Genomic DNA, 27173 nt, shown 5'->3' with positions numbered 1-27173 from the left:
ATATTTATGGACCTTGATAGTAAATTTCCTTTGAACAACTGGAGTTATCACTTCCTCAGAAGTTCTTTTGGTCACTTTCTTCAGACCACCACATGTCCTTCTGACAATTATTTCACTGAAAATGTAGTTCCTTTTTTTACCAAAATGATTTCATATACGATGTAGAGTCTAACTTTTTTTTGGAAATTTGTTGCTGGAAAAGATATTGTAGCCCATTATGAAACAATGAAATGACAGTATAAACAGGACAACGATTTGGCATCAACACCATTCCAATTCCAGCAAATTAAAACCGCAGAACCAAGATCAAAATCAGCTCCTCTTATTCAATGCTCTCTTTTGATCTACATATGAAACAATGTGTTGCAATTATTAATAATGCTTTTCCCAGTCTGCAGAAAAATATTACCTGGGCAAAATTTTGAATGTTAGTGATTTGATTGGGAGAAATATAAAAGGCTGTGAGCAACCATACCAACTCATATGAATATTACTAATTAATTCTGATTTAAACAAGTATATTTCTACTTCACAGTTCATGTTTAGTTATTTGTAGACTAACACTAATACTTCTAAAAATCATTGGAATTACATTTCTGTTGATGTTGCTAACAAGACGACTGGAGTTTTACTAATGCACGAATGACTGGGAATTTTAATCTGTCTACACAAATTTGTTTTTGCCTGACACTGAAATACAAGGTAGTTACTCATGAGGAATTAGAGATTTAGAACAATTACTGCATTTTTCAGGGGTCAGGACACAAAGGCCCATTATAGTTTCAGTGAAGGCTTTTGTTTACTGATTGGTGCAGCAAGGAATATGAGCCACCAACAGGCGAGAGCTCAACTTCCAACACTGAATATTAATTAAACTGTAAAGTGGATCTTTCGCCTCATTGTGCAACCTGATGAATATAATTGGGCATGTGATTGATCATTGGCTCCTATATTCCTAGTAAGCAGTCATTCACCGGGTGGTCTTTTACCTGTCAGCTTCTGATGAGAGCTAACAGGATGGACAGCATTTAAGGAACTTCTCATATTGTTGAATCACTTTCCTTTTCTTACATTTGAATTTACTTCTCAGAAAAGTAATATTTTTGCAACAATTTTAAAGTCTAGCAGATCTTCAGAGCAGAGAATGGCTGAAGAAAACTCTTTGGTGTCTTGTTCAGTTGAAGCTGAGAAGACTATAACTAGTGTACATCATCCAGAAATGGTTGATAATATCAAAGGAGCAGTAGACGCCATTCAATCAACAGAAGAAAATATCCCATCAGATGCAGTAAGCAATTTTCTTTTGCCTGAAAATATTACATCCAGTGAAGGAGCACAATCAACGACTGAAGAAAATTGTTCACTTTCAGAAGAGATAATTGCAGATAACAAGAGCATTACAGACACTGAACAAACAGTGGCACATAATAAAGAGAATTGTCCAGCTCCAGAGAGCATCCCATGTAATGAGGAAACCAGTTTAACTATTGAACAGGTTGTTTCAACTGAAAATGAAATCAGTTATCCTGCAGACGAGATTACCCCATGTACCAAGGAAGACTGTTTATCTTCAGAGCTGGCCATGCAGTCTGCCCAGAAAAGTGAGTCTTCTGCTGTTGAGGCTATGCCTATTCGCATGCAAGCTAATTTGCCTTGTGAACAGACACTTGTTCAGGAGACAACTTCCTCAGCTGAAAACACAAATCAGCCCACAGAGGACATGGTCTTACCTACAGAAAGTGCGAAATCATTCACCGCAGAAACTGTTATTCCTGAAGTAACTTCGATTCAAAGTACAGGTCTAGAGTCTGAGGTAACACCTTCAAGTTCTGTCATAGAAGAAGGAATAACACTACCGAACAGTCCTTTGGAAAACTCTGCTGATGGTGAAAGAACCGAAACAGGTAAAGTAGATTTTTTTTTGGTTTTGGAATTAATTACTATACATTTTAGAAGAAAAAATTTCAAATGAGTAGTAGTAATGAGTAATATTGTAACTATTTCTTGCCAAGTATAGCTGCACAAAAATTGTTAACTCATATTAAAATTTAATTCATTACAACTAAAACTACTAGTCCCAAACTGTTAAACAAACACAAAATAATCTATGTAATTTTCAACAAGTAATCTTTCAAAAGTGAAAGAAAATACATGGCAATTACAAATCAGTCATACTGTTTTCTTTGAAGTTAATACTATGAATATGACGAACAGAAGGAAACCAAATTCATCTTGCTTCTTATTACAGAACATATTCTATCATATGAACCCCATTCTCTAACCTGTCAATTAACTGTGGCCACCATGGTAGTGTAGCAGTTAACATGATGCTACTAAAGCTCAGAGTTCTGTTCAATTCCAACATCATTTGTAAGGAGTCTGTATGTCCTCCCTATGGAATGCATGGGTTTTCTTCTTAACATTGAACTATATGATCTCGTACAATATTTTATTCCTGGCTTCTGGCTCCCTCCCATTGTCCAAAGATGTACCAGTTAGGTTAAATGTTCATTGTTAATTATCCCATGATTAAGCTATAGTTAAATTGAGGGTTTGGATGGCACGGTGCAAAGAGCTGGAAGGGTTTATTCTGCCCTGTGTCTCAATAAAGAAATAAATTACTGTATTTCATTAATCAATACATGGTGAAGCAATATTGTCCATTTTGTGATTCTGCCTGGGGTGAATTTCTGTTCCAATACATACTTGCAAAGGCATAACAATTTTAAAAGATAAAAAACTATTTTCTTTGATCATTTGACCAATGTTGATATCATCATAAAACACACAAATTTACACATACAATTTAATGAGACTATCAAAAAAGTACCATCTAGATTAGTACAATGTTATTCAGTAAATCTTGGAGATTGTCCTTGCACTTACTGGATAAATATATTAAAGCCAATAGATTAGCTATTAAAATACTGCAGTCTTGTGACTGGCAGCAGGATTCCATGGTGTACAGAGATTTGGAAGTTTATCATATTTTGGACCCTTGGATTGGAAATAAATGATGAAAATATTGTATGAGATCTTATTGTTCTTTGTTAAGAGAGAGAAGATAACTGAGGTAATGGCAACTTCAATACAAAGAGCAGACTAGCATATAATTATTTATTGGGTGATTAACATTTATTGGGGTCTGGAAGAGTGTGAGCATCAGGTCGGCTGCCTATAATAGATTCCATAATTATGTACTTATTTCCATGGATTTCAACAGTTAGATAATGAGTAGGAGCCACAACAAACAGCTTATACAATATTACATGTTAATTCTCAAGATAAATTTCTATCCACTCTGTTTGGTGTACTTTTGCACTTACAAATGGGCATGCAACACTGAAAAGGAACTTCAGCAACACATTTGAAACAAGGAGGTAACTTCACATGCCCCATCATTAAAATGTTCCTACAGCCAATAGACTCATTTTCAAGGATTCTTTGTCTCATGTTCTCGATATTTATAATTATTTATTCCTTTCTGTAGTTGCATAGTTTGTCGTCTTTTTCACACTGGCTGAAAACCAAATTGGTGCACTTTCATTGATTCTGTAATGGTTATTAATCTATTTTGGATTTATTGAGTATGCCTGCAAGAAAATGACTTTCAGGGTTGTATGTGGTGACATATATGCACTTCAATAATAAATTTACTTTGAGCATTTGAATCAAAATTAGACACAGAAATGGACTTCTAGCAAAATTTGCATTAATATTTTAAACGTTAGTTCCTGCAGTGGAGAAGGAGATCCTATTATCAGAAGTGTGCAAGGAGAAAGAAGCAGATCAAAATGTAATAAATCACAATACCAATGAAAACAGTGATGAAATACAGGCCGATGAAGAGATTAACTCACAAGAATTCCATGAGAGCAGTGACTTAGAGTCACCTTCAACTAGTCCTATTCAACCAGAATCACCAACTAATACCGACTATGCTGAGGAGCAATCAAGACCTTCAAGAAGACCTGATGTTACCAAGCACAGCTATTCCAGGTACAATACTGTCTCTTATCGCAAGATCAAAAAAGGAAATACTAAGCAGCGTATTGATGAATTTGAGTCAATGTTACAAATAAATTAAATGTTGCTACACATATGCAACATTAACTACTGTCTCCTGTCATTAAATTTAATTGAATTGGCCTAGAAATTGAATAGTGGTGTAGAAGCTATTTGATTGAAGGCGCATTGCTGCAAAATTGTGTGAGGCAAGGTCCAAGAAGTTGCAGGTTAAGCCTTACACTTTCAAAAGAAAATAGACAAATGGATGGATTGATAATGGGTGGAAACCCAGAGGGAGAAAAGATCACAAGGTACAGGAACAGAATTAGACCATTTGGCCCATTGAGTCTGCTCCACCATTTCATCATGGCTGATCCAAATTTCCCTCTCAGCCCCAATCTCCTCCCCTCTCCCTGTATCCCTTCATGCCCTGACCTATCATGAATCTATCAACCTCTGCCTTGAATATACTCAATGACTTGGCGTAAACAGCCATTGGTGGCAAAAAATTCCACAGATTCACCACTTGTCAGATCTCATGCTTGGGAGGGAGATACAATGGGTCTTCTGATACTATGGAGATTGTTGAGTGCATTCCCAATACTGAACTACCTCTGTCCATTATTAACAGGGGCATCTGTGGATGGGGCAGTGGGGGGGGGGGGGAACTATGAAGATGTAAAAGCTTAATGGAAGACCAGGCTAGTTGTGCACCTGAAAGGGCTCATAAGCATTATGAAGTTCTGCTTCTACATGCCTGGTCTTTACCATCTCTCAACCTTGCATGCATGGTCCAGAATCGGCAAAGCCACATCTGGACATATGAAGCTTGGTGTTGCAGATGCATAAAAGATCTAGATGAAAAAAAATCACAACTCTGAGGGGGGAGAAAGGGCAAGTTCTTATGACTGAAATCTTTAAGGATATAGGACAATGTAATAGAATTGGCATTACACCATTCAAATTCTAGGCCATTGATTTCACTTTAGATTCTACATATCACAACTTAAATGCAAAAATTATATGGCTTGTTCAATTCAAACCAGCAAACTACATGCAATAAATTTATTACAGCAGTAATCCAAAGAGAACTGTAACCTGAAGAGTTCACCTTTTAACTTTGTAGATTAATATCATCTCATTATTCTGCATCACAACTATCAAGCAAATCAACAACATCCATTTTTAAGTGATTAATTCATCCTTTGGACTAAAAAATAATTATGTATTGCACAATATTAAGTAGTGAATGGCCCCTTAAGGATCAGAATGTTTCAGCAAGATTGTTGCAATTAAATGCCAAACAACTATGCCTTATGCTAGTGGATAATCTGAATTAAACCTTATTCATTTCATGTGACCATTGTTAATCAGGTCAAATAGATATTGTGGTAATCACATGTATTGTTGAAGCTTCCTTTATAACTTTGTATTAGTTTATTATGAACAAGACTATTGCAATTAGTAGTTTAGCAACTGTCATGAATGTAACATAAAACATATGATTAGTTCTTATGTTGTTTATAACTCATTGCTTTTCCTGCCTTAATATTTGTTTTGGTTTATTCTCTGCTTAAATAATAAATCAGTACACCACCAATCTTGAACAATTTTTATTTTTGTCTTTTACTTGGTGGCGAGTTTTGAGTAACATTCTTTCATATACATCGCAAAATGAAAACCAACTGTTCAACAAACATTATTATTCAAATCATAAACATGAGAAGGTCAGCAGATGCTGGAAATCCAAAACAACACATACAAAATGCTGGAGGAACAGGTCAGGCACATCCTGAGGCAGGGTCTCAGCCTGAAACATCAACTATCTATTCAAAGTTATAAGTACACTTATTATCAAAGTATGTATACATTACACAACCTTGAAATTTGTCTCCTAACAGGCAGCCATAAGACAAAGAAACCACCCCCCCCTTCCCACCAAGGAGGAGATACTTTCAGCTAGTGAACCAGATTACATAGTTTATTTTTAAGTGAAGCACTGTTTAATTCTGAGGAGTACTTAACAGAGATTTATGACCTACATAGAATTTCTAAATACAAGTAGAAATCTTATAAACTAGAAAGACATACCAAATAGTTGCAGATGGACAAGTCATCCATTGATGAAGTGTGAATTATGTATCTACTCTCTACCAATTCTGCCTGCCTTCTGACATTTATTCTGTTTTTCTCTTAATTGGCATCATTGGTTTGCAATGCTTCTCAACTACTTTATCAGGCCAGGTGGATGGAGTGTTTAATTAGGCCAACATGGAATCTCTTGCTTCTCTTGATTGGGGCATAGTTTAACTAGACCACCCATGGATCCTCGTGTAATTTTTGATTAAATCAAAAGGGTGAGAAAAGTGTCCTGTTAGAAGTTAAGAGGGTGAGCAAAACTTTAATATATTGGCCAACAACCCTCTAGAACCCTGGACAGTTTCTGCTACAGCTGGAAAAAAAAATACATTTTGTGAACAACAAACTTCTTGATCTGTAAACAGTTTCAGCTGCTGTGCTTTAAAAGAAGCTGTGGTTAACAATAAGGTCCTAGGTGCCTGGAAAGTGAATGTCCATCACAGGTGAACTGCTGCAATGGTTATGAAGAAGGTGATTGCTGGGTTCTTGGGAGGGGAGTCCCTTGATGTAGATAGAATGACAGTGAAGGAACAGGCAATATCCTTCCAAGTCTGATTGGTGTGTGTGATTTGGTGGGGTTCTGATTTTGCAATGGATGAGGGCAGCATGGTTAGAGTAAAAAAATTACTACCAAGATTTTGTAGAGAAATTTACATTTAATTTCTGACATTTTCCTGTTGAGTGTTAGCAGGTTTGAGATTCCTCTGCATGTGCTTAGAACATAGAACCTAACAACACAGTACAAGCCCTTTGGTTGACGAGGTTGTGCCAACTTTTTAACCTACTCTGAGGTATATCCCACCCTTCCCTCTTATATAACCCTCCATTTTTCTATGATCCTTGTGCCTACCTAAGTTTCTTTAAAGCTCCGAACATATCTGCCTCTACTACCACCCCTAGCAGGGCATCCAGGGTGGTGAATTTCTGGAATTTGTTGCCACGTGCAGCTGTGGAGGCCAGGTTGTTGGGTGTATTTAAGGCAGAAATTGATAGCTTCTTGATTGGACACGGCATCAAAGGTTACGGGGAGAAAGCATGGAAATGGGGGTTGAGGGGAAGAAAAAAAGGATCGGCCATGATTAGGCGGCAGAGCAGACTTGATGGGCCAAATGACCCAATTCTGCTCCTATGTCTTATGGTCTTATCCCACACACCCACCCACCACTTTCTGTGTAAAGAACTTAACTCTGACATCTCTCCTACACTTTCCTCCAATCACCTTAAAATTATGCCTCCTAGTATTAGCCATTTCCACCCTGGGATGTAGTTTCATAGATCTCTGGTTATCCACTCAAGCTATATCTCTAATCATTATGTACATCTCTATCTAAAGTCACCTCTCCATTTTTTGCTCCAAAGAGAGAAGCCCCAGCTTGCTCACCCTACCTTCATAAGACATGCCCTCTAGTCCAGGCAGTATCCAGGTGAATCTCCTCTGTACCCTCTCAAAAGTTTCCACATCCTTTCTATAATGAGGTCACCACCACTGAACACTACATTCAGGGTTTTATAGAGCTGCAACATTACCTCACATCGCTTCCTTATGAAGAATTTGACGATGATCTGTGAGATACTAATTAAAATAGTGCAAATTTTTCACCATGTAGCTGGAATTGAGCAATGTCTGCCAGTTGGGGTCTGTCATCAGAATGATGCCTGTCCTCTGCATAGCACTAATGTAAATAACAGATCATTTGTTTGTCTTGGCATTGTGTCAGTCTCTAAATTTTTAATGAATTTGTTTATAAGTGCATATTTTAGTTATTTTTCATGTTTAATAGATTGAATGTTTTGATAATCTCATAGGGTTTTGAACGTTACTGCATGTGATATCTTTCCTACTGGGCTGAGGCAGGTGCTTGACTTAACCGAACGTCAAAGTCTTCTTCAACATTTTGGCAGGCAGGGCTCATTCTGCCCTTCCATGTGATAAGAATCATGCCTTGGAACGTCTTGTTGCTGCACAGGACCTCACCGGGGGGGGGGGGGGGGAGAGCAATGAGTCATTTCCATCTGTCTTTTTCTTAGACTAAGTTCAGACCTGGTGTAGGATACCACTGTCTGCATTTGTTATATTTTTAAAAATTGTATTTCAGAAATATCCAAAGCATTATTATTATTTATAATATTTTGTCATTACAATTGGTACTTGCCTAAGTGGCGGCTACCATTTTACACTTGGCATGCTGCCTCAAAATGAGGAGATTCTAAAGCACTTCCATCTCTCAGTGCTATTTTTGATTGCCAAGCCCCCGGCGAGCCTGCTGCTCTCCATATAGCATCACAGGAAACTTCCTTGGATAGGCATAATGTTCTATACAAATATCCACACGTCCACTTTCAAAGCAACACACACACAAAATGATGGAAGACCTCAGCAGGTCAGGCAGCATCTATGGAAATGAATAGACAGTTGACGTTTCACTCCAAGACCCTTGTTCAGAGCTGAGAAAGAAGGGGGAAGATGCCAGAATAAAAAGGTGAAGGGACTGGAAGGAGGCTAGTTGGAAGGTGATAGGTGAAGCCAGGTGGGTGGGAAAGGTCAAAGGCCGCAGAAGGAATCTGAAAGGAGAGGAGAATGGACCATTGGAAAAAGGGGAGGAGGGGACCCTGGTGGAAGTATTGAGCAAGTGAGAAGAAAAAAGTCTGAGGGGGAATAAAGAAAAGTGGGGATGGGGGTGGATTGTTTACTGGAAGGAGAAATCGATATTCATACACTTCCACTTTCTCTATCAGCTTGGCAGTGTAGGTGATACTTGTACACAGAAGGAGGTGTGAAGATGATGAATCTGTTAATTTCTGACATTCCATTTGTGCGAATAAGACTAAATGAAGAATCTGAAAGTAAATATTTGAGTCTATGTAAGTTCTGTTTCTAATTTTGGAATACCAAATTTCAAGTAAAACATGATCCTCACCACAGCATTCTATACATATTCATATGGCACACTCAGCAAATGAATTGATAGATTAATTTTAATTCAATCTAAATTAACTGTATACACTTAGTGGCCACTTTATTAGATACTTCCCTGCTCATATTGAAAATATATAATCAGCAAATCATATCGCAGCAACTCAATGCATAATACCATGCAGGCATGGTCAAGAGGTTCTGTTGTCGTTCACGGCAAGCATGAGAATGGTGATGAAATGTGATCTAAGTGACGGACCGTGGAATGGTCGTTGATGCCAGACAGGATGGTTTGAGTATCTGAGAAATTGCTGATCTCCTGGGATTTTCATGCTCAACAGTCTGTAGAGTTTACAGAGAACGGAGCGAGAAACAAACAAAAAAAAATCTAGCAAGCAGCACTTCCCTGGGCAAAAATGCCTTGTTCATGAGAAAGGTCAGAGGAGAATGGCCAGAATGGTTCAAGCTGACAGGGAGGCAACAGTAACTCAAATAGCAGAATGCAGAACATGATGGGCTACAGCAGCAGAAGCCCATAAATGCTATTTGCTTACTTATATTATTTTGCATGAATTGTATTTTCTCTCTGCACATTGGGTATTAGATTGTATTTTTTTTAAATGGGTTTGTTTTTTAGCTGTCTGTAAGGAGATGAATATCAAGGTTGTATAATATATACATACTTTGACAATAAATATACTTTGAACTTTAAACATACACTCAGTGGCAACTTTATTAGGTACAGGAGGTACCTAATAAAGTGGTCACAGAGTATATTTCCTGTATTAATTCACTTCAGTGATAAATGTATTAAAACTGCTGGTACTTTAAAATAACACAATTTAGTCAGCAATTTCAGTTTAAGCAGGTTTATTCACCACTCTATGTGCAATGGAACATACTGGTGCTTATATTTACCACAACATTGTTCAACTTCTCGCTCTCTATGGGGATAGATTCTAAACCATTTAGTATGTTCTCCCGCAGCAAGTTTCATCTCTGTGAGGTGACACGTTGCCTTTGTGATACAATTTTGAATAATAATGACAAAGGCCTGAGGCACACCACTTGATAAATTCTGAAATAAATTCTTAGGTTAAAATAAGAAACAAAAATGAATAACTTTCTAAAACAAACAAGGAAATTTGCAGATGCTGGAAACCCATAGCAACAACACAAAATGCTGGAGGAATTCGGCTGACCAGGCAACGTCTTTGGAGAACAGCAAACAGTTGTCGTTCTGGGCCGAGACCCTTCATCAGGACTAGAAAGAAGTCAAAATAAGGAAGTAGGGGATGGGAAAGGACAACAAGTTGGAAGGTGATAGGTGAAGCCAGGTGAGGGGGAAGTAGGTGGGTGGGGAGTGGAGATGAAGAGAGAAACGTTGACTGTTTATTCTGCTCCATAGATGCTGCTTGGCTTGCTGAGTTCCTCCAGCATTTTGTGTGTGTAACTTTGTAAAACCATCAGATGCTAAGAAAGTGACCTTCAGTTTTTCAAAGCAAATGACAAAAAAAATGAAGCAGTCAAATAACCTAGTGGGACTTAAAATATTTAGCTGTAATAAGAAATTATTACTTGACTAAAATGTTAAACAATTATGATAAATGAGATATTTACAGCCGTGTGACCAAATTATTTACCGAACATTAAGTAGAATTTTATACCCAGACTCCTCAAACAGAAGGCAATACTTTCTCCTTTTGTATAAAATATTGCATTATTCAGAATTAAAGTATAGTTTAGTATTAAAGCTGAAAACATGACTCCCATTTAGCTTTGGCCTGTTTTCATCGACAAACTGAATGAAACAGCTCCCGAGGAATAAATGTGTGAATCACTATCAGTCGTAGAGTTGTTTACAACTTACAGAAACTGAATTAGAGAAAAGTCTTTTATTTCACAACAGTGCAAAATTATTTTGACATTGGACATTGCACTGCCTATAGACAATGTGACTGGACAATGTATTTGTAATTAAAGCATAACCTCTTCCGGCATCCAAGGTGTCTAACCTAAAATTTGTGCCAGGTTCAAAGCAGAAATATTCCTTTGCTGTATTTTTTAGTATACAACTCCCTTTTCTGAACTATCAATTGTCAATATTTGCATTTTTGGAATTAAGCAAATCTTTCTTAATGGTTGCAAAAAAAACTTTGATTACCATTATCTCTATGAGTGATGGTACTACATTCGAGTTCCAACACTAACAAAATTCAAAGCAACACACACAAAATGCTGGAGGAACTCAGAAGATCAAGCAGCATCTATGGGGAAGAGTAAACAAGTTGCAGTTTTGGGTGGTGACCTCCTTCAGGACTGGAAAGGAAGGGGGAGGATACCAGAATAAAAAGGTGAGGGAGTGGAAGGACGATGGCTAGAAGGTGATGGATGAAGCTGGGTAGGCAGGAAAGGTCAAGGGCTTGAGAAGTAATCTGATAGGAGAGGAGAGTGGACTATCGGAGAAAGGAGGTGGGGACCCAGGGGTAATAATAAGTAGGTGAGAAGAAGAAAAATGTGTGAGTGGGGAATAAAGAAAAGTTGAAGGGGGGGGGGGATTTGTTTCCCAGAAGGAGAAATCACTATTTATACACTTCCACTTTGTCCATCAGCTTGGCTGAGTAGGTGATACGTGTACATAGGAGGAGGAATGGAGATGATCAATCTATTAATTTCCCATATCCCATTAGTGCCAATAGGCTATATTGAGATTCTGAAAGTAAATATTTGAGTCTATTTAAGTTCTGCTTCTAAGTCTGGAATACCCAATTTCAAGTAAAACATGACCCTCACCAGACCAGATTGTTCTATAAATATCCATACAGCAGGATAAGGGAGGGGAAGGAGAAGGGGATCAACTAACAAAATTCAGTCTATTCTTCTGTCATCTGCTCTACAGACGTTTATGGCTTGTTTGTCCTCAATGAGTTCAAAAGCAGACAATCAAGAATAGCCTCTACCCCCTCACTTCCCCAGGCTTGCTTTGGCATTCAAGAAAATCACAGTAGATGTTTAACATCTGTGCCACTTTCCAGCACTGGCGCTAGGTATCTCTGTTTTCTAAATATTTAAACAACTATTTGTCTCTCTATTAGTATACTCAGTGACAGGACTCCATAGCACTCTTATATTGTGAATGCTGAAGATTCCCCATTCTTTGCTTGAAGACACTTCTTCTCATCTCAGTTTGGAATATGGCCAAACTTGTATTTTGAGACTGTGACACCTGATACAGCCAGGGAAACGCTAACTCTATCTACTCATCTCACAACCTTGTGCGATTCTGTAAGGTCACTTCTCGTTTTGTTGAAGTACAGGCTTCATTTGCTTAGTGTCTACTCGTACAACAAATGTATCATCACAGGATTACAATATTAATATTTCATTTTCCTTCACTGTTTTCAGTCTTTCTGCTGGTCACAAACACTTTCTGGTGGTTATTAAACTTGATTACACATTTGAATTACAAATTGCTATATAACATGCAGATGAAAATTCCTTAGAGTATTGTCCAAAATATTTGGACTCATGTTAAAAGGAAACTTTTTGAAAATAGAAGCACTAATCCATCATATAAGACGGCAAGCAAAATTCCCCTTTCATTGGTTCTGTTGAACCAAATGAAACAAAAACTTAAACCTAAAAACAGAAATACTTTTTTAATTATTTTATCTTACCCCATCCTGTGACTTAGATGAATATTTAAAGCTTTCTTTTTGATACAGATATCAAAGTATGATTTTAAAAGCAAATGGAAAGCAAATTCAAGTGATTTGTGTTTACTATTGTTGTAATAAATTAATTTCCAGTTTTCTAAAGTAGGTGAGAAATTACATCATATTAGATGGAACAACATAAGGTTTAATTTTTCTGTAGGAGCAGAAAAATATTATTGTTCATGCTTCAAGCCAAGTATTGCATAATGCCCAGTATTCCAGTTCTCTTTGGTGCCACTTGGAAATATTTGTCTTTAAAACTTCTTCTCGGGCTATTGAGATTAAGATCGTACGCTTTTGTTCAACATCATTGGCTTTGGCATCATCATCCCAAACAAATAATATTTCAAACAGTTAGCCCTTTAAAATGCCTGCATCACCACAGGGTGTCATCGCATCATTACCTCCATTAATCCTTATAATAGTTCGTAAATTTCCATTTCTGATTGGAGTTATCTGGATCACAAGAGTTTATCATCAAGACTTTTCCAAACAGATTACCTTCTAAACACAAAGGAAACTGAGAGACCTCCCAAAGGATATGATCTACCTACAAAATAAAAAGATGTATTACTAGCATGTATTAATAACACAAGACATAATCTATGACAGCAGTCCCCAACCACCAGGCTGCAAGGCAAGCGCTACTGGGCTGCGAGGAAACGATATGATTTGGCCATATGAGTCAGCTGCACCTTTCCTCATTCCCTGTCACGCCCACTGCTGAGCGTGAATGCACGCGAGGTCATTACACGCGCGTCATCCAGGTCAGCGCGGGAAGGAGATCAACTCCTCCAGCTTGCAAATTACGGTGGGCTGAAAAGTATGTTTGACATAACATCTCTGCTGGCATTCTGGATCAAAGTCTAGGGTGAATATCCTGAGATAGCCACGGAAGCACTGAAAACGTTGCTTCCACTTCCAACATATCTCTGCGATGAATGTAACAAAAACTAAATTGCGGATTAGACTGGACATAAGGAACCCCCTTCGAGTATCACTGTCTCCCATCACCCCTCGATGGCATCGTCTTGTTGCAGGAAAACAAACCCAGGGCTTCCACTGATTCAGCGATATTGGTGTGTTGTAATGATTTTATATGTTCATACGGGGAAAATATATGCTGTGTGTTTAATATCCAAACGTTACTTAAAATGTTATGATGCTATTGACTTACTTATATAACCATATAACAATTACAGCATGGAAACAGGCCATCTCTGCCCTTCTAGTCGGTGCCGAACGCTACTCTCACCTCGTCCCATCCACCTGCATTCAGCCCATAACCCTCCATTCCTTTCCTGTCCATATACCTACCCAATTTTTCTTTAAATTATAATATCGAACCTGCCTCTACCACTTCTACTGGAAGTTCGTTCAACACTTACTTCAAGCTCCCCTGATAATTGACTTATCGCTATATTCATGTGAGGAAAATATACGTTGTGTGTTTAATATTAAATTCGTTAGATAAACCCTTTTAGAAACAAAATTGAGTGTATTAGCCACTTATCACCGATATTCCGGTCGTGATTTCAACTACGCCCCCCACCCCCCCCGCGCGAACAGATTCGCCAAGAACGATTTGTAAAAAACAATCGGCACGTGCACGTCACACATGCGCACTGGCACCCGTGCAAAGCTTCATGGTCATTGTAGTCTTTCTCGGGGTAAAGGCAACGTATTTGACTGCTACTCTTGTCCGTTGGCAGCCACCCCTCCCGCTCCCGCACCGCCCCCCCGGTCGGCTGGTCCGCAAGAATATTGTCAATATGATGAAACCGGTCCACAGTGCAAAAAAGGTTGGGGACCCCTGATCTATGATATTATATTCTGATGTTACTGTATATTCTATGGCATGGTAGTGTAGTGGTTAGCACACAACTTTACAGTACAGGCAATCCAGGTTTAATTCCTGCCAACTGCCTGTAAGGAGTTTGTATGTTCTACCTGTGGCCATGTGTGTTTCCTCCGGGTACTCCGGTTTCCTCCCACAGTCCAAAGACCTACTGGTTTGTAGGTTAATGGGTCATTGTAAATTGTCCCCTGATTAGGACCAGATTAAATAAGTAAATAAATAATCATTCATCTGCTGCAGCCTTAAAACTCATAGGCATGCATTGCTTCATTTTCAATCAGCTCTTATCTTTCCTAGTGGTTTTAGTCTACAGTGCAGAAAAAAATGGATCAAGTTTGAAAAAGGGGCAAAGATTACTTTAAGAAAGTTTGAAACTTCTTGAAAAACTACAAAGAAAGACTACTTGAATTGGAGCGGCCAATTGCACACCTGTTTATAACTTATGGAGAAGCTTATCAGGAATCCATGACAATGTCAATAGTTTCTACTGAGTGGCTACTCTACACTAAAAATAATCAGTAGATGCTGATGTAGCTTGACAGATGTTGATATTTCAAATGTTAATTGATATGGTTGACAGCACATGCTGATGAAAAACTGCACTGTAGCAATTTTAAATAGTACCTATACCCTACATGTGAGTACTTTCATTCCAGCCTTGATGAAACTAGAAGTTACTGAAGGAACATTTCTGAAAGGGTGACATTGATTTGAAAGATTGGGGTGTATGCCCCCTCTGCAATCAGGAATTGGGCACATAGCAATGAATGGCCCACGTATTCATGAAGTGCTCCATCAGGGTCTAAGTACTTATTGTGTTTACTCCCCACACTGGAGCACGATTCCACTTACATTGTAATTTATTACAATAAATTAAGTCACTTTCAATCAGGGTTGAGGGAAGAGATTTAGATGTCGATTTACTTTACGGAAAAGTAATTGGAAAGTAAAGTAATTACTTACTAATGTCGAATCAGCTGTAAATGACTGATGGAACCACCTGAGATTGTTGCTTTTTTTATTACAAGGTTTCATGCCAATTTCCCGTTTGGTGTCCAAAGCCATGCACAAGTCCCTTTGTTGTATTAGCTTCAACCATGAATGGCTGAAGTGTTGGTTCTGTCAAGAAAATATTTAAAACATTTTTTTAACAAGGCTTTTGCAAAATATCAGGCACATTACTGCTTGCAAGGGGTGACAGAACATTATAGAACAGGAACAGGCCTTTCGGCCTACATTTTCTGTGCCTACAATGATGCAGTTTAAACCAATCCCATAAGTTCTAAGCTCCTCCATTCTAAGCCCGTCTAAATACCTTTTAACTATTGCGATTTTAAGTCAATTTTATTATCATTATACATATATGTCAGTACATATAACCCTGCAATTCATTTTCTAGTGGGCATATTCAGCAAATTTATAGAATAATAACTATAACAGGATCAATGAAAGATCAGAGTGCAGAAGACAGCAAACTGCACATACAAATAGCAATAAATAACGAGAACATGTTATAACAAGATAAAGTGTTTGCACATATCCTTTGACCATTCCCCTTCTCATCTTAAAGCCATGCCTTCTAGTATTTGACATTTTCACCCTGGGAGAATGACTGACCATCAACACGATCTCTACCGCAAATCATTTTACATACTTCAATCAGTTAGCCAACTGCATACAAAATGGCTTGATGGAAGGAGTCAGAGCATGACAGTGGAGAGCGGTGTTTCAGAATGGAGGCCTGTGACTGGCAGTCTGAACAGGGTTCACTGCTGTACGTCACGAATAAGCAAGATAGGTCTGTGGTACAGTGGTCAGTGAAGATGATCTAAAACTACAATAGGAGGAAGATTGAAAATCTGACTGAGTGGTGTCATAACAACAATCTGTAACTCAATGTCATCAAAGACAGGTGCGAGAAAAGGGCCCAAAGGATCACTGGGGACCCGAGTCACCCCAACTACAATCTATTCCAGCTGCTACAATCTGGATAAACTGTACTGCAGCATAAAAGCCAGGACCAACAGGCTCTGGGACAGCTTCTTCCACCAGGCCTTCAGACTAATTAACTCATGCTGATCTGAGTGTATTTCTATGTTACATTGACTGTTCTATTTATTATAAATTACTATGATTGCACTTTGCACATTTAAACAAAGATTTTTGCTCCTCACGTACGTGAAGGATGTAAGAACTAAAGTAAATTCACATTCAAAACCAAGGAGTATGAAATGATAATGTGTACATTGAACCAACGGAATGATAAGCTATCACTACCTCGGCCGGCCTGGTGGACAGTCAGTGGCCGACTGGCATCGCCATCATTCCCGACTCTGAATGTATGTGTCTTTGTCTTACACTTGTTCATCACACGCATGTACTGATGCAGCCATTCAGCATGATATATTTTCATCTGCGACAATCTTGGAAAACTCAACAAACTTCTCAGCCGCTTCATGATCAGCAGACGCTTTGTCACCAAAAACCTTTTAAAAATTTAATGCTGTGCCCTTTCTTAAATTCCTGCAACCGGCCTGCTGAATATTCACAACTAACTTCCATTTTCAGCTTGCTGTGATAGACCTTTGCTTCTTTCATGATCAGCATACTGTTAAGCGGCATGTGTTTACTCTGACCAACCTACTCATTCAATACACAATTGAGCTCTTCATTTTTTTTGCTTTATGCAGCGTTTTCTATTTTTTCATTAATCTCTGTTCATTTCATTTGTCAGGTCATTTCTCAGAACTGTCTGTGGTGCAGAGACCTGTGCATAGCCTAGGAACTTTCCCAGTGCCTTATGGAACTTCCTATTTGTGATGTCATGTCAGTGTTTTAAAAAAAATGTTGGGTTTTGGAATATTGGATAAGGGGTGCTGAACCTGTATCCAGTTCTCATTTATACTTGACAGATGACCTCTTCTGGTGTCTGTTTCAAGATTTCTGCTTAGAACGGTGGGAAATCCTATAGCTTATTAATAAGATAAACCACAGTAAACTGAATTGGGGAGGGGTTGTGTAGAGTGGCGTGACTGAAGAGGTGAAATCCAATCTAAAAATTACTTCAAGAAGTAAGAAGAATCCACAATTTCAGTAACTTCCAAATGTTGTTTTGGCTGTGGTCCAATGTTATTGCTAGGATGATGTCTTGCACAACTTGGGCACTCTTGATTTATCCAAACTTTTATTGGGATTCTATGTAAAAGAAGTTATTGGTCCACAATTTGCAATATATTAGCGAGGCCTTTATCCAACTCCAAGAGCATTTTAGATTATTTCAAGGCTTGGACCAAAATGGCATGATTAACAAGTTTTGCAGATGACACCAAAATTGATGGTTTGGTCGACAGTGAACCAAGTTGTCTGAGAAGGGTATTGACCAACTGGGAAAGTGGACAAAGAATTGGTAGATAGAGTTTAACACCAGTGAATACAAAGTGATGCATTTTTGGCAAGTTAAACCAGGAAAGTATACAGTAGATTACAAGGCCCTGGGAGAACAGAGACCTAGGGGTTCTAATACACAGTTCCCTGAAAGAGGTGATAGAAAGTTCAAAATTCAAGGTTCAAACTAAATTGATTATCAAAGTTCATAAATGTCTCCATACTAAGAGGCATGTTCTTGTGGGTATACTCAATAAATTCACAATAGAATAATAATCATAATAGAATTAATGAAAGACCACACCAGCTTGGGCATTCAACTAGTGTGAAAAAGACACAAACTTTGCAAATACAAGAAAGAAAGAAATAATAATAATAATAATAATAATAAATAAATAAGCAAAAAATATCGAGAACATGAGATGAAGAGTCCTTGTAAGTGAGTCCATAGGGAACATTTCTATGCTGAAGTGAAGTTGAGTGAAGTTATCCCCTTTGGTTCAAGAGCCTGATGGTTGAGGGGTGACAACTATTCCTGACCCTGGTGGTGGGAGTCCTGAGGCTCCTGTACCTTCTTCCTGATGGCAGCAGTGAGAAGAGAGCATATCCTGCATGGTAGGCGTCCCTGATGATGGATGCTGCTTTCTTGCAACTACGTTTCATGTAGATGTGCTCAATGGTGGGGAGGGCTTTACCTGCGAGGAACTGGGTTGTAACTACTACTTTCTGTAGAATTTTCTGTTCAAGAGCATTGGTGTTACTATACCAGGCTGTGATGCAGGTGAACACGGTGGTGAAGGTGTGTATGGCATGTTTGTCTTCATTGGATAAGGCAATGAATACAAGGGTTGGGATGTTATATTACAGGTGTTACAGGAAGTTGCTGGGACTTCTCCTGGAATACTGTATGCAGTTCTGGTTGCCATAGCATAGGAAGGGTGGGATAGACTTGAGAAGGTTCAGAAAAGATTCACAAGGATGTTGCCAGGTCGTTTGGGGGGGGGGGGGTAGCTTGAGTTACAAGGAAAGACGGGATTGACTGGGGACTGTTTTCCTGGATTGGAGAAGCTGAGTGGTAATATTTTAGAGCAGGGGTTCCCATCCATTTTATGCCATGGACACCTACCATTAACCCAGTGGTCCATGGACCCCAGGTTGGGAAACCCTGTTTTACAGCCTTATAAAACCATGAAAAGCAGAGATAGAGTAGCTAGCCGTCGTTTTTAATCCCCCAAAGTAGGTGGGTTTCAAACTAGAGGACATAGTTTTAAGTGAGCGGGAAATAAATTTAAACTTTGAGGGGCAAGTTTATCATACTGATGGTGGTGGATAAATGGAATGAGCTGCCAGAGGAAGTGGTAGCTGCAGGTACAATAACACCATTTAAAATACATCTGGACAGGTTCATGAATAGGAGAAGTTTAGAGGGATGTAGAGCAATGAACTAACTCGGAAAGGGACCAAAGGCAGCATGACAAACATACCAAAATGTTTATTGTCTTGTTGTAAAGGTCAATGGTTCTAAAATAGCTGAAGCTACAAAGAAAGTAAAAACACAAGAATAAAATGTGCAAAGACAGAAGGGCACAAAGACTAAGTTCCAACTAACTTAATATCTTACCTTTTTATTAATATCACACAATTCAAATGAAAATGTGCCATTTTCAACAGCAAGGCAGTTCCTTGTTCCAACATTAAACAGCTAAAAACGATAACAAGACAACCATGTTAAAATGTGGTAAAATATTAAATTATCCTTCTACCTATATTTTTAAAATACTAACAAATTCTAACAAATTATCAGAATGTTTTATTGGCAAAGAGAGGAAACTGAAGACTTCTTTGCACACCCCTCGGCCTGTTATGAAATCTGAAAATCACTGGTTTCTCCCATTTTAAAATGAAAATTAGTTATTTTTAAAATCAGCAATCAGATGAAATTTAGTACGTAGCATATAAAGCTTTTGTAAATCTGCAACCTGTGAAACATTGACCAGAGATGATGGTGTCTTTTTGTTGATAGCACAAAGCAGAATCTCACAGAAATAGTTTCATATATTTTGACTATATAGTGTAGAATTAAATGCAGCTAGGTATCAGAATCGGGGAAATAAAATACAATGCACTTCACGAGCAGGAAACACCGATGCATGTGATACTAAACTGAAGTAAATTTTGTATCTAGCTTTAAATTAAGATGACAATGAATTAGTTCTGAACACATTTTCTACCATTTTATTACAGATTTTGTTCATAAAATAAAGACCGACTGTCTGAACATGTCAAGTAATGATTGTTGCAGGAGCAACCCTGAGAAATTCCAATGGCCTACCATTTTAATTCACCATCACACTTTCACTCAGATCGTTTTTGCACTCTTACAATACAGCCCAACAATAGCTTGAGAAACAAGAACCATCTTTCAACATGGTTTGAGGCAATCGTCTGGATTCAATGCTGAATTCTCCAATTTAAGCTAGCTCTTTCTGTCTGTATCAGACTTGGCCATTTCTGCCCTCATTATTTTTGCTCAGTTCAATCTTTTTGTTTAAAACTGTTTGAAGAGTCTAGCGTGGTGCCATCCCATAGCTACGATATTAAAAACAAATTACACAAAGAAGTATAATCTACAACTTAACTGTTACATTAAATAATTTGATCTCTTTCTACTGAAGATATTCTATTTGTTCTACCCATCATTCTCCCATCACCTCTGTCTCTGAAAGCTAACTTGTTTTCTCTTGTTCCCAGTTCTGTTGCAGGGTCCTGGACCTGATATATTACCCACCTATTTCCACAATTTTCAGATTGTTTAGGCAGCAAGAATTCGAGTACCATTGATATCTTGACAGGTTACAGAGGGTCAACGTCATGGGAAGTTTTTAAAAGTTGATACATACTGAAATCAGGAACCATTGTAGATCAGCAAATAAGCGGAATGGGACTTGATTCAAATCGCACATTGGCAGCAGACCTCCAAATGAACAATGGAACTAGGCAAGTACAATTCCATACAGCTAAATGATGCTGAACGTCAGTTTAAGGAGGAAAGCAAACACAGCAAAGGCTGAGGGAAGATTGATAAGGGTGTCAAATCCCTTTGAGAAAACTGTATTCTTTTGTTGCTAGCTCATCCTCCAAATTAACCATGTCACCATTGGAAAATAATCATCTTTGTTTTACAGTCATTTAAGATCCAGCTATGTACTGTTTGATTTATTGACAGCACAAAATTCCAGTAAGATGGCAGCACGTTCGATCGCAGCAGCTTCTATGGGGTCAACCAAAGGTGTTATTGTGCTATTTAAATGTATTTTTTTATGATCACAAGATCCTGCTGGACAGTAAGAAGTTGTAGTGATGCAGGCCCACCCATCAGCGAGTTGCTCGTTGGCAGAGAAGCCGGACTTGGTGCGGATCGTGCTGCTGTCTGCGTCAGAGGCATCACTGCTCAGTGAGCCAGTGATCATCTTAGTCACTTGTCTTTTTGTGATCAGAAGACCTTGCAGGACACTGTTAATGTGGAATGCTGCAAGTATGATTCACTGATTTGTTGGCAGACGGCAGGGGAGCTGCATGGCCTCAGGTGTAGGAAGGATTGCACCTCACGCTGAGGGGTCACCGGTGTACAGCTGCCTAGGAGCAAAGCACTGGAGTCACTGCGCTCCACCGGAGCTGGTGTGGCACAGCATCCAAAGCTGGAGTTGGTGCTGCCCCCCAGTGTACACTCCGTAGAAGACAAGCTGCACTGAGATTGAATGCAGATTTCTGCAACATTCATGGACTCGGGGTCCTGGACTATATAGTTCCTGTGTAACTGTACTTTACTGATACCTTACATGTGTCTGTTGGTACAGTGCTTGCACCTTGGCCACGGAGTAACACTGATTCATTTGGCTGTATTCATGTACCGTTGAATGACAATTGAACTATGAACTATCTGGTTGACTTACTGATAGCACAAAAGTCTGATCGAAGCGATTCAAACACAGAATTCCAAGAAAAATTGCATAAAGTTAAAGGTTACGGACTGTACAAGGCTTTCTTTCCCCAGACTGCCTTCCATAAATTTATAAGAAACGTAGCTTCATCATAGAAACTTACCAAGCCATCAGATCTCACTAAAGATGTTTGTATATCAGGATAAATGTTTTCTAAATACCACTTGAAGCTCTTACATTGAAGTTTTTTCCGGAGTTCTTTTTGCTTGCTTAGATCTCCAATGTTAAATTCAATGTTATTTGTGTTAAGAAGATGATGGTAACCATGACCATAGAAGACGTCAACATATTCATCCAGCCAAACCTCCGCCACACGTGCCAAATTCCGCTCCACTGTCTTAATTCTATCTTTTGGAAACGTATATGGATTGCCATCACGAAATATATGGCCAACTCTTGAACAGGGGATAATCTCAATTTCCCCTCCACACATCCAAACCTGTTCCACAAGTATAAAATAGTTGGAATAAAAAAAATTATTTAAACAAATACATATTATCAACTTGACTGAGTTTTAAATTATAACAAAAAGTGCACATATAAAACTTTAGAAGTCTCTAATACCAGAGGGAATGCATTGAAGATGAGAGGAGGTAGGTTGAAAGGGGATGTGAGGGGCAAATTTTTTTTATTTTTTTTAAAACTTATGGAGTGGTAGAAGCCTGGAACAGGCTATCTGGTATGGTGGTAGGAACAAACACATTAGAGCCTTTTCAGAGACGTTTGGACAGGTGCATGGATACAAGGAGAACGGAGGGATAGGGACATGGTATTGGTCAGAGGAATTAGTGTCTGGGTATTTTTGATTAGCTATTTGGCTGGTTCAGCATGCCATTGTGGGCCAAATGGCCTGTACCTGTGCTGTATGTTTCTATGTTTTTTGTAATAGTGAAAAAGTAATTTAACGTAGTGGTTGGATTTTTGGTGACTGCTGTTGAAGTGTTTTAGGGCAAGTTTGCCACTTCACACGACTCTGCCACCAACACTGATCAAATTTGGTGGGAATTGCAGTTTTAAATACCTGCACCACACTTAAAAGATCTGCATTACTTGGAAGAGTCCTAAAAAGTGAGGTCACAAACAATAAGCAGTCCTAAACATCAGATTAATAGAAGAGACAAAAGTCTGTAAGATACTTCTTCCAGCAAGTCAAAACTTAGGTGTCAGGGAAATATATCAGATTCAAAAATGAGTTGGAGAGTCCAAGTTCAAATCACAAAATTGAGACATCTTCACTGTAAGAAATCACCATTGTAGATAGAAACACAGAAGACCTACAGCACAATACAGGCCCTTCGGCCCACAATGCTGTACCAAACATGTACTTACTTTAGAAAGTATTATCTTGGGTTACCTATAGCCCTCTATTTTTCTAAGCTCCACGTACCAATGTTCTCTCTTTTATTGGGGTGAGAAACAAACCAGCATGTTGAAAGATAGAGCTGTTGCAGAACTCATAATTGCCAACTCATTCACACTGCTCAGTGGCATTGTTAACACAAGCTCTCCACTGAAGTGGACAGAATGAGGGAAGAACCGAGGAAGGAAAGAAATAGAGGGGTGAAAGTGTTAAACAACACAAAGGTAAATGAGGGGTCCTTCCAGCACACAAAGCTGTGTGATCAGGCGACTGACTGTAATTGGCCTGCTGCCACAATGATTATTGGGTTCAAAGTCCACAACAGCTTGCAGTATGATCTTTATCAAGGCAGCAAATGGAAATTCATATGGGGACTAAGTGAGAGTAAAAATCAATGTCCTAGTCACAAGTAGTTCCAGATTTGCTGTGTGGTATTGGTCTTGTCCTACTGTGAATGAGAAGTTTATAGGTTGCAACCTTCTGATTCACATTCCATCAGTAGTCGGAAAGAAGTGCAGTGCATATCAGTGACATTATCACATGCACAAGGTATGGCTGGGTATTATATTTGAGCTCGAGTTAAGTGAAACATTGGCAATTTCCTAAAGGCCAGGAAGTCTACCAGAAAAAGCACCAACACTACAAATCGTGGGCAATTATTTTTATACTTGATTTAGAAATAAACTACAATCACAATGAATATCCCCCATAGTGTACAATGTGGCATAGAAGGTACATGGTTTTCCGAGTGATAATTCTGGGAAAATAATCCAAATTTTTATGGCAATCTTTCAGTCATGGCATAGCAATTTGCAAGGTTTTTACTTTGTTTCAGCAGTAAAGGCAGGTATGCCATGATATATATGCACACAGAGCATGTCTATAAATGAAGACCCTGATTTACTGGTGGTAGTCAACATACTGAGATTTTATTGAAGGTGCTTCCTTCTCAACAGGTGATGCTCAAATGTCCAATCTACACAAAACAGAGCATTCACAGAATTTCTCATCCTCCCAACTTCATTTGCCACAACCATGTGGGTATTTTATTCAATGACGAACTGTGGATTTTATTTTCCTGATTTGTCACAGCAGGAACATTTAAAATAACTTTTATTGAATGCTTAGAACAAAAACCCATAATACGGTACAGCAAAGGAACAGACCCTTCAGCCCAAAATATCTGTGACAAACAAGATGCCAAATTTATTCTGTCTGTACGTGATTCATATCCCTTAATTTTTTGAATATTCACATGCTTCTTTAAAAGTCTCAAACTATCATATCTGCCTCCATCACAAACCTTGATTATGCTTAAAGCATAATCTTTCATTTCTGAATCCATACTGGTTGAATTTTACTTAGTTGCAATTTTCCCAGCAGTCTTCCACTTGTTAACTATCTAGCTGGGCCTTACAATAAGTGTTATTTCAAGTAATTCCTTATTTTGATGATATGCAATACTACATCATCTTAGTGCAAGGACAATTACATCTATTGCTAGCTTGTCAAGCTTGTCCTTGAGCTCATATGCGGAGATGGAATTAATTAAAATAAGAAATTGCTACCTGAACAGAAAGTGCATGGGCTGATTACATAGTAATTTCCTGAATCTGAGAATACTAGGATTGCTCCAAATTTACATACTTAACTGCATCCAAACTCTAATGCTATAGACAGGAAACTCAACTCTCATTAAAATACTGAAGACATTTATTTTGAAATGTTAGGCAAGCATATTTTTCTAGACATTTCTGTTTCATAAATTAATAGCACATGTACATTTCCAGCTTTTGATTTAAAAAACCTGTAGAAATACCTTAAAAGACAGCTCCATGTTTTCTCCACCCCAGACTTCCAAGCCTGTATCATAAGTACCCAGTTCATAAAAGTATTTCTTATCAATTGAAAATAATCCTCCTGCCATTATTGGACATCTAGAAAAAAAAGTTATGAAGATGAGGTAACAGTAGAAAATACTGCATCAGAAATCATAGCTTCAATTTGGGAATAGATAAATACAGTATAGAAAGTAATGTTCCAGAGGGCGGCTTCAATATTACTGGAGGGCCTTTTGCTAAATTTAGGGTTGAAATTTAAGCAAAAGAAGGAATGCTGATGTAATAAAACAATTGAATTAGGTGAGAAGCTGATCAGAGGCAGGACCAAATGGAGCAACCTCGAAAACAGTAACAAATAATGCAAAACTGGTAATCAACATTATTTTTTTTTAAAACACCTGGACAGATCAACCATTGCTGTCAGTTGCAACTAGAGTTGCAGGGGATGGAAACCAAAGCACCAGAGCAGATAATAGAGTACTTGTGGGGGAAAAATGTGTTAAGCCTACACACGAGGTCAGGAATCGAAAGGTGAGCATGGTGGGACTGATGTTTGGAGTTCTGTATGTTTCAATGCAAGGAGTATTATAGGAAAGGCCGATGAGCTCAGGGCATGGATCAGCATACGGAATTATGACATCATAGCCATTAGAGACTTGGTTGCAGGAGGGGCGAGACTGGCAGCTAATGTTCCAGGGCTCCATTGTTTGAGATGTGATCGAGCGGGAAGGTTTAAAGGGTAGCATTACTAATCAGGGAAAATGACTGGAGTCTTGCGACAAATGGTGTGTCGCTGAGACTGGCGCTGGGTCCATTGCTCTTTGTCACCTACATCAACTACCTGCATGATAATGTAGTAAACTGGATCAGCAAATTTGCAGATGTCAAGAGTAGTAGTCAGTGAGGAAGATTATCAAAGGTTGCAGTGGGATCTGAAAACTGAGCTGAGAAATGGCAGATTTATTGCAGACAAGTGTGGGGTTTTGCACTTTGGGAGAACAAACTAGAGTAGGACTTAACATGGTGAGCGGTAGGGCACTGTGCAGTCTGATAGAAAAGAGGAAACTGGGAATAAATATTCATAATCCCTTGAAAGTGGCATTGCAAGTAGCTAGGGTCATAGAAACACAGAAAACCTACAGCACAACACAGGCCCTTCGGCCCACAATGCTGTGCCAAACATGTACTTACTTAAGAAATTACCTAGGGTTACCCATAGCCCTCTATTTTTCTAAGCTCCATGTACCCATCCAGGATCTCTTAAAAGACCCTATTGTTTCCGCCTCCACCACCGTCGCCTGCAGCCCATTCCAAGTACACACCACCCTCTGCGTAAAAAACCACCCCTGACATCTCCTCTGCACCTACTTCCAAGCATGTTAACACTGTGCCCTCTTATGACAGCCATTTCAGCCTTGGGAAAAGGCCTCTGACTACCCACATGATAAATGCCTCTCATCATCTTGTTCACCTCATTCAGGTCACCTCTCATTGTTCATCGCTCCAAGGAGAAAAGGCCAAGTTCACTCAACCTATTCTCGTAAGGCATGCTCCCCAATCCAGGCAACATCCTTGTAAATCTCCTCTGCACCCTTTCTATTGTTTCCATATTCTTCCCGTAGTGAGGTGACCAGAACTGAGCACAGTACTCCAAGTGGGGTCTGACCAGGGTCCTATACAACTGTAACAAGGGTCATAAAGAAACCTTTTAGCACATTGACTTCGTGAGGTCAAAGTATTGAGTACAGGAGATGGGATGTTATGCTGAAGTTGTATAAAACAATGGTGAGGCCTAATTTGGAGAATTGTGTGCGGTTGTGGTCACCTAGCTACAGGTAAGATGTCAATAAGATTGAAAGAGTGCAGAGAAATTTACAAGGATGTTACCAGGACTCGAGGACCTGAGTTATAGGGAAAAGGGTGAATAAGTTAGAACTTTATTCCCTGGAGTG

At 38.8% G+C, this 27173-nt stretch overlaps 2 protein-coding genes across 3 annotated transcripts in view; one reads left to right on the top strand and one right to left on the bottom strand.

Annotated features, from left to right (window-relative positions):
• Window positions 1-990: 990 nt before the first annotated feature.
• LOC134347731 (ermin-like) lies at window positions 991-4616 on the top strand. Its single transcript, XM_063050126.1, has 2 exons — window positions 991-1904; window positions 3732-4616. Exons 1-2 carry the CDS (start codon window positions 1145-1147, stop codon window positions 4085-4087), a joined length of 1116 nt encoding a protein of 371 aa, XP_062906196.1. The 5' UTR covers window positions 991-1144; the 3' UTR covers window positions 4088-4616.
• A 5256-nt stretch (window positions 4617-9872) lies between these two features.
• LOC134348619 (polypeptide N-acetylgalactosaminyltransferase 5) overlaps window positions 9873-27173 on the bottom strand; it is a 33652-nt gene continuing 16351 nt past the window's right edge. The window contains exons 5-9 of one of the 2 annotated variants that reach the window (XM_063052283.1): window positions 25200-25317; window positions 22124-22459; window positions 19641-19721; window positions 15599-15754; window positions 9873-13327 (exon numbers count right to left, since the gene is read on the bottom strand). In XM_063052283.1, the coding sequence (XP_062908353.1) occupies window positions 13187-13327; window positions 15599-15754; window positions 19641-19721; window positions 22124-22459; window positions 25200-25317 (832 nt within the window). In that variant the 3' untranslated portion in view covers window positions 9873-13186. The remainder of the gene's footprint in view (window positions 13328-15598; window positions 15755-19640; window positions 19722-22123; window positions 22460-25199; window positions 25318-27173) is intronic. The other variant, XM_063052282.1, reaches the window with a different exon arrangement.

The sequence above is a fragment of the Mobula hypostoma genome, chromosome 6, assembly GCF_963921235.1.
Source record: "Mobula hypostoma chromosome 6, sMobHyp1.1, whole genome shotgun sequence".
NCBI lineage: Eukaryota > Metazoa > Chordata > Chondrichthyes > Myliobatiformes > Myliobatidae > Mobula > Mobula hypostoma.
The sequence above is the reverse complement of the archived record's forward strand: the minus strand, read 5'-3'. Positions and strand labels throughout refer to the sequence as shown.

Bases quoted from the DNA above. Each gene is read 5' to 3' on its own strand.
- LOC134347731 (XM_063050126.1), top strand. From the start codon at position 1,145: ATGGCTGAAGAAAACTCTTTGGTGTCTTGTTCAGTTGAAGCTGAGAAG. The intron at 1,905-3,731 runs GTAAAGTAGATT...TTTAAACGTTAG, and splicing joins TGGTGAAAGAACCGAAACAG to TTCCTGCAGTGGAGAAGGAG.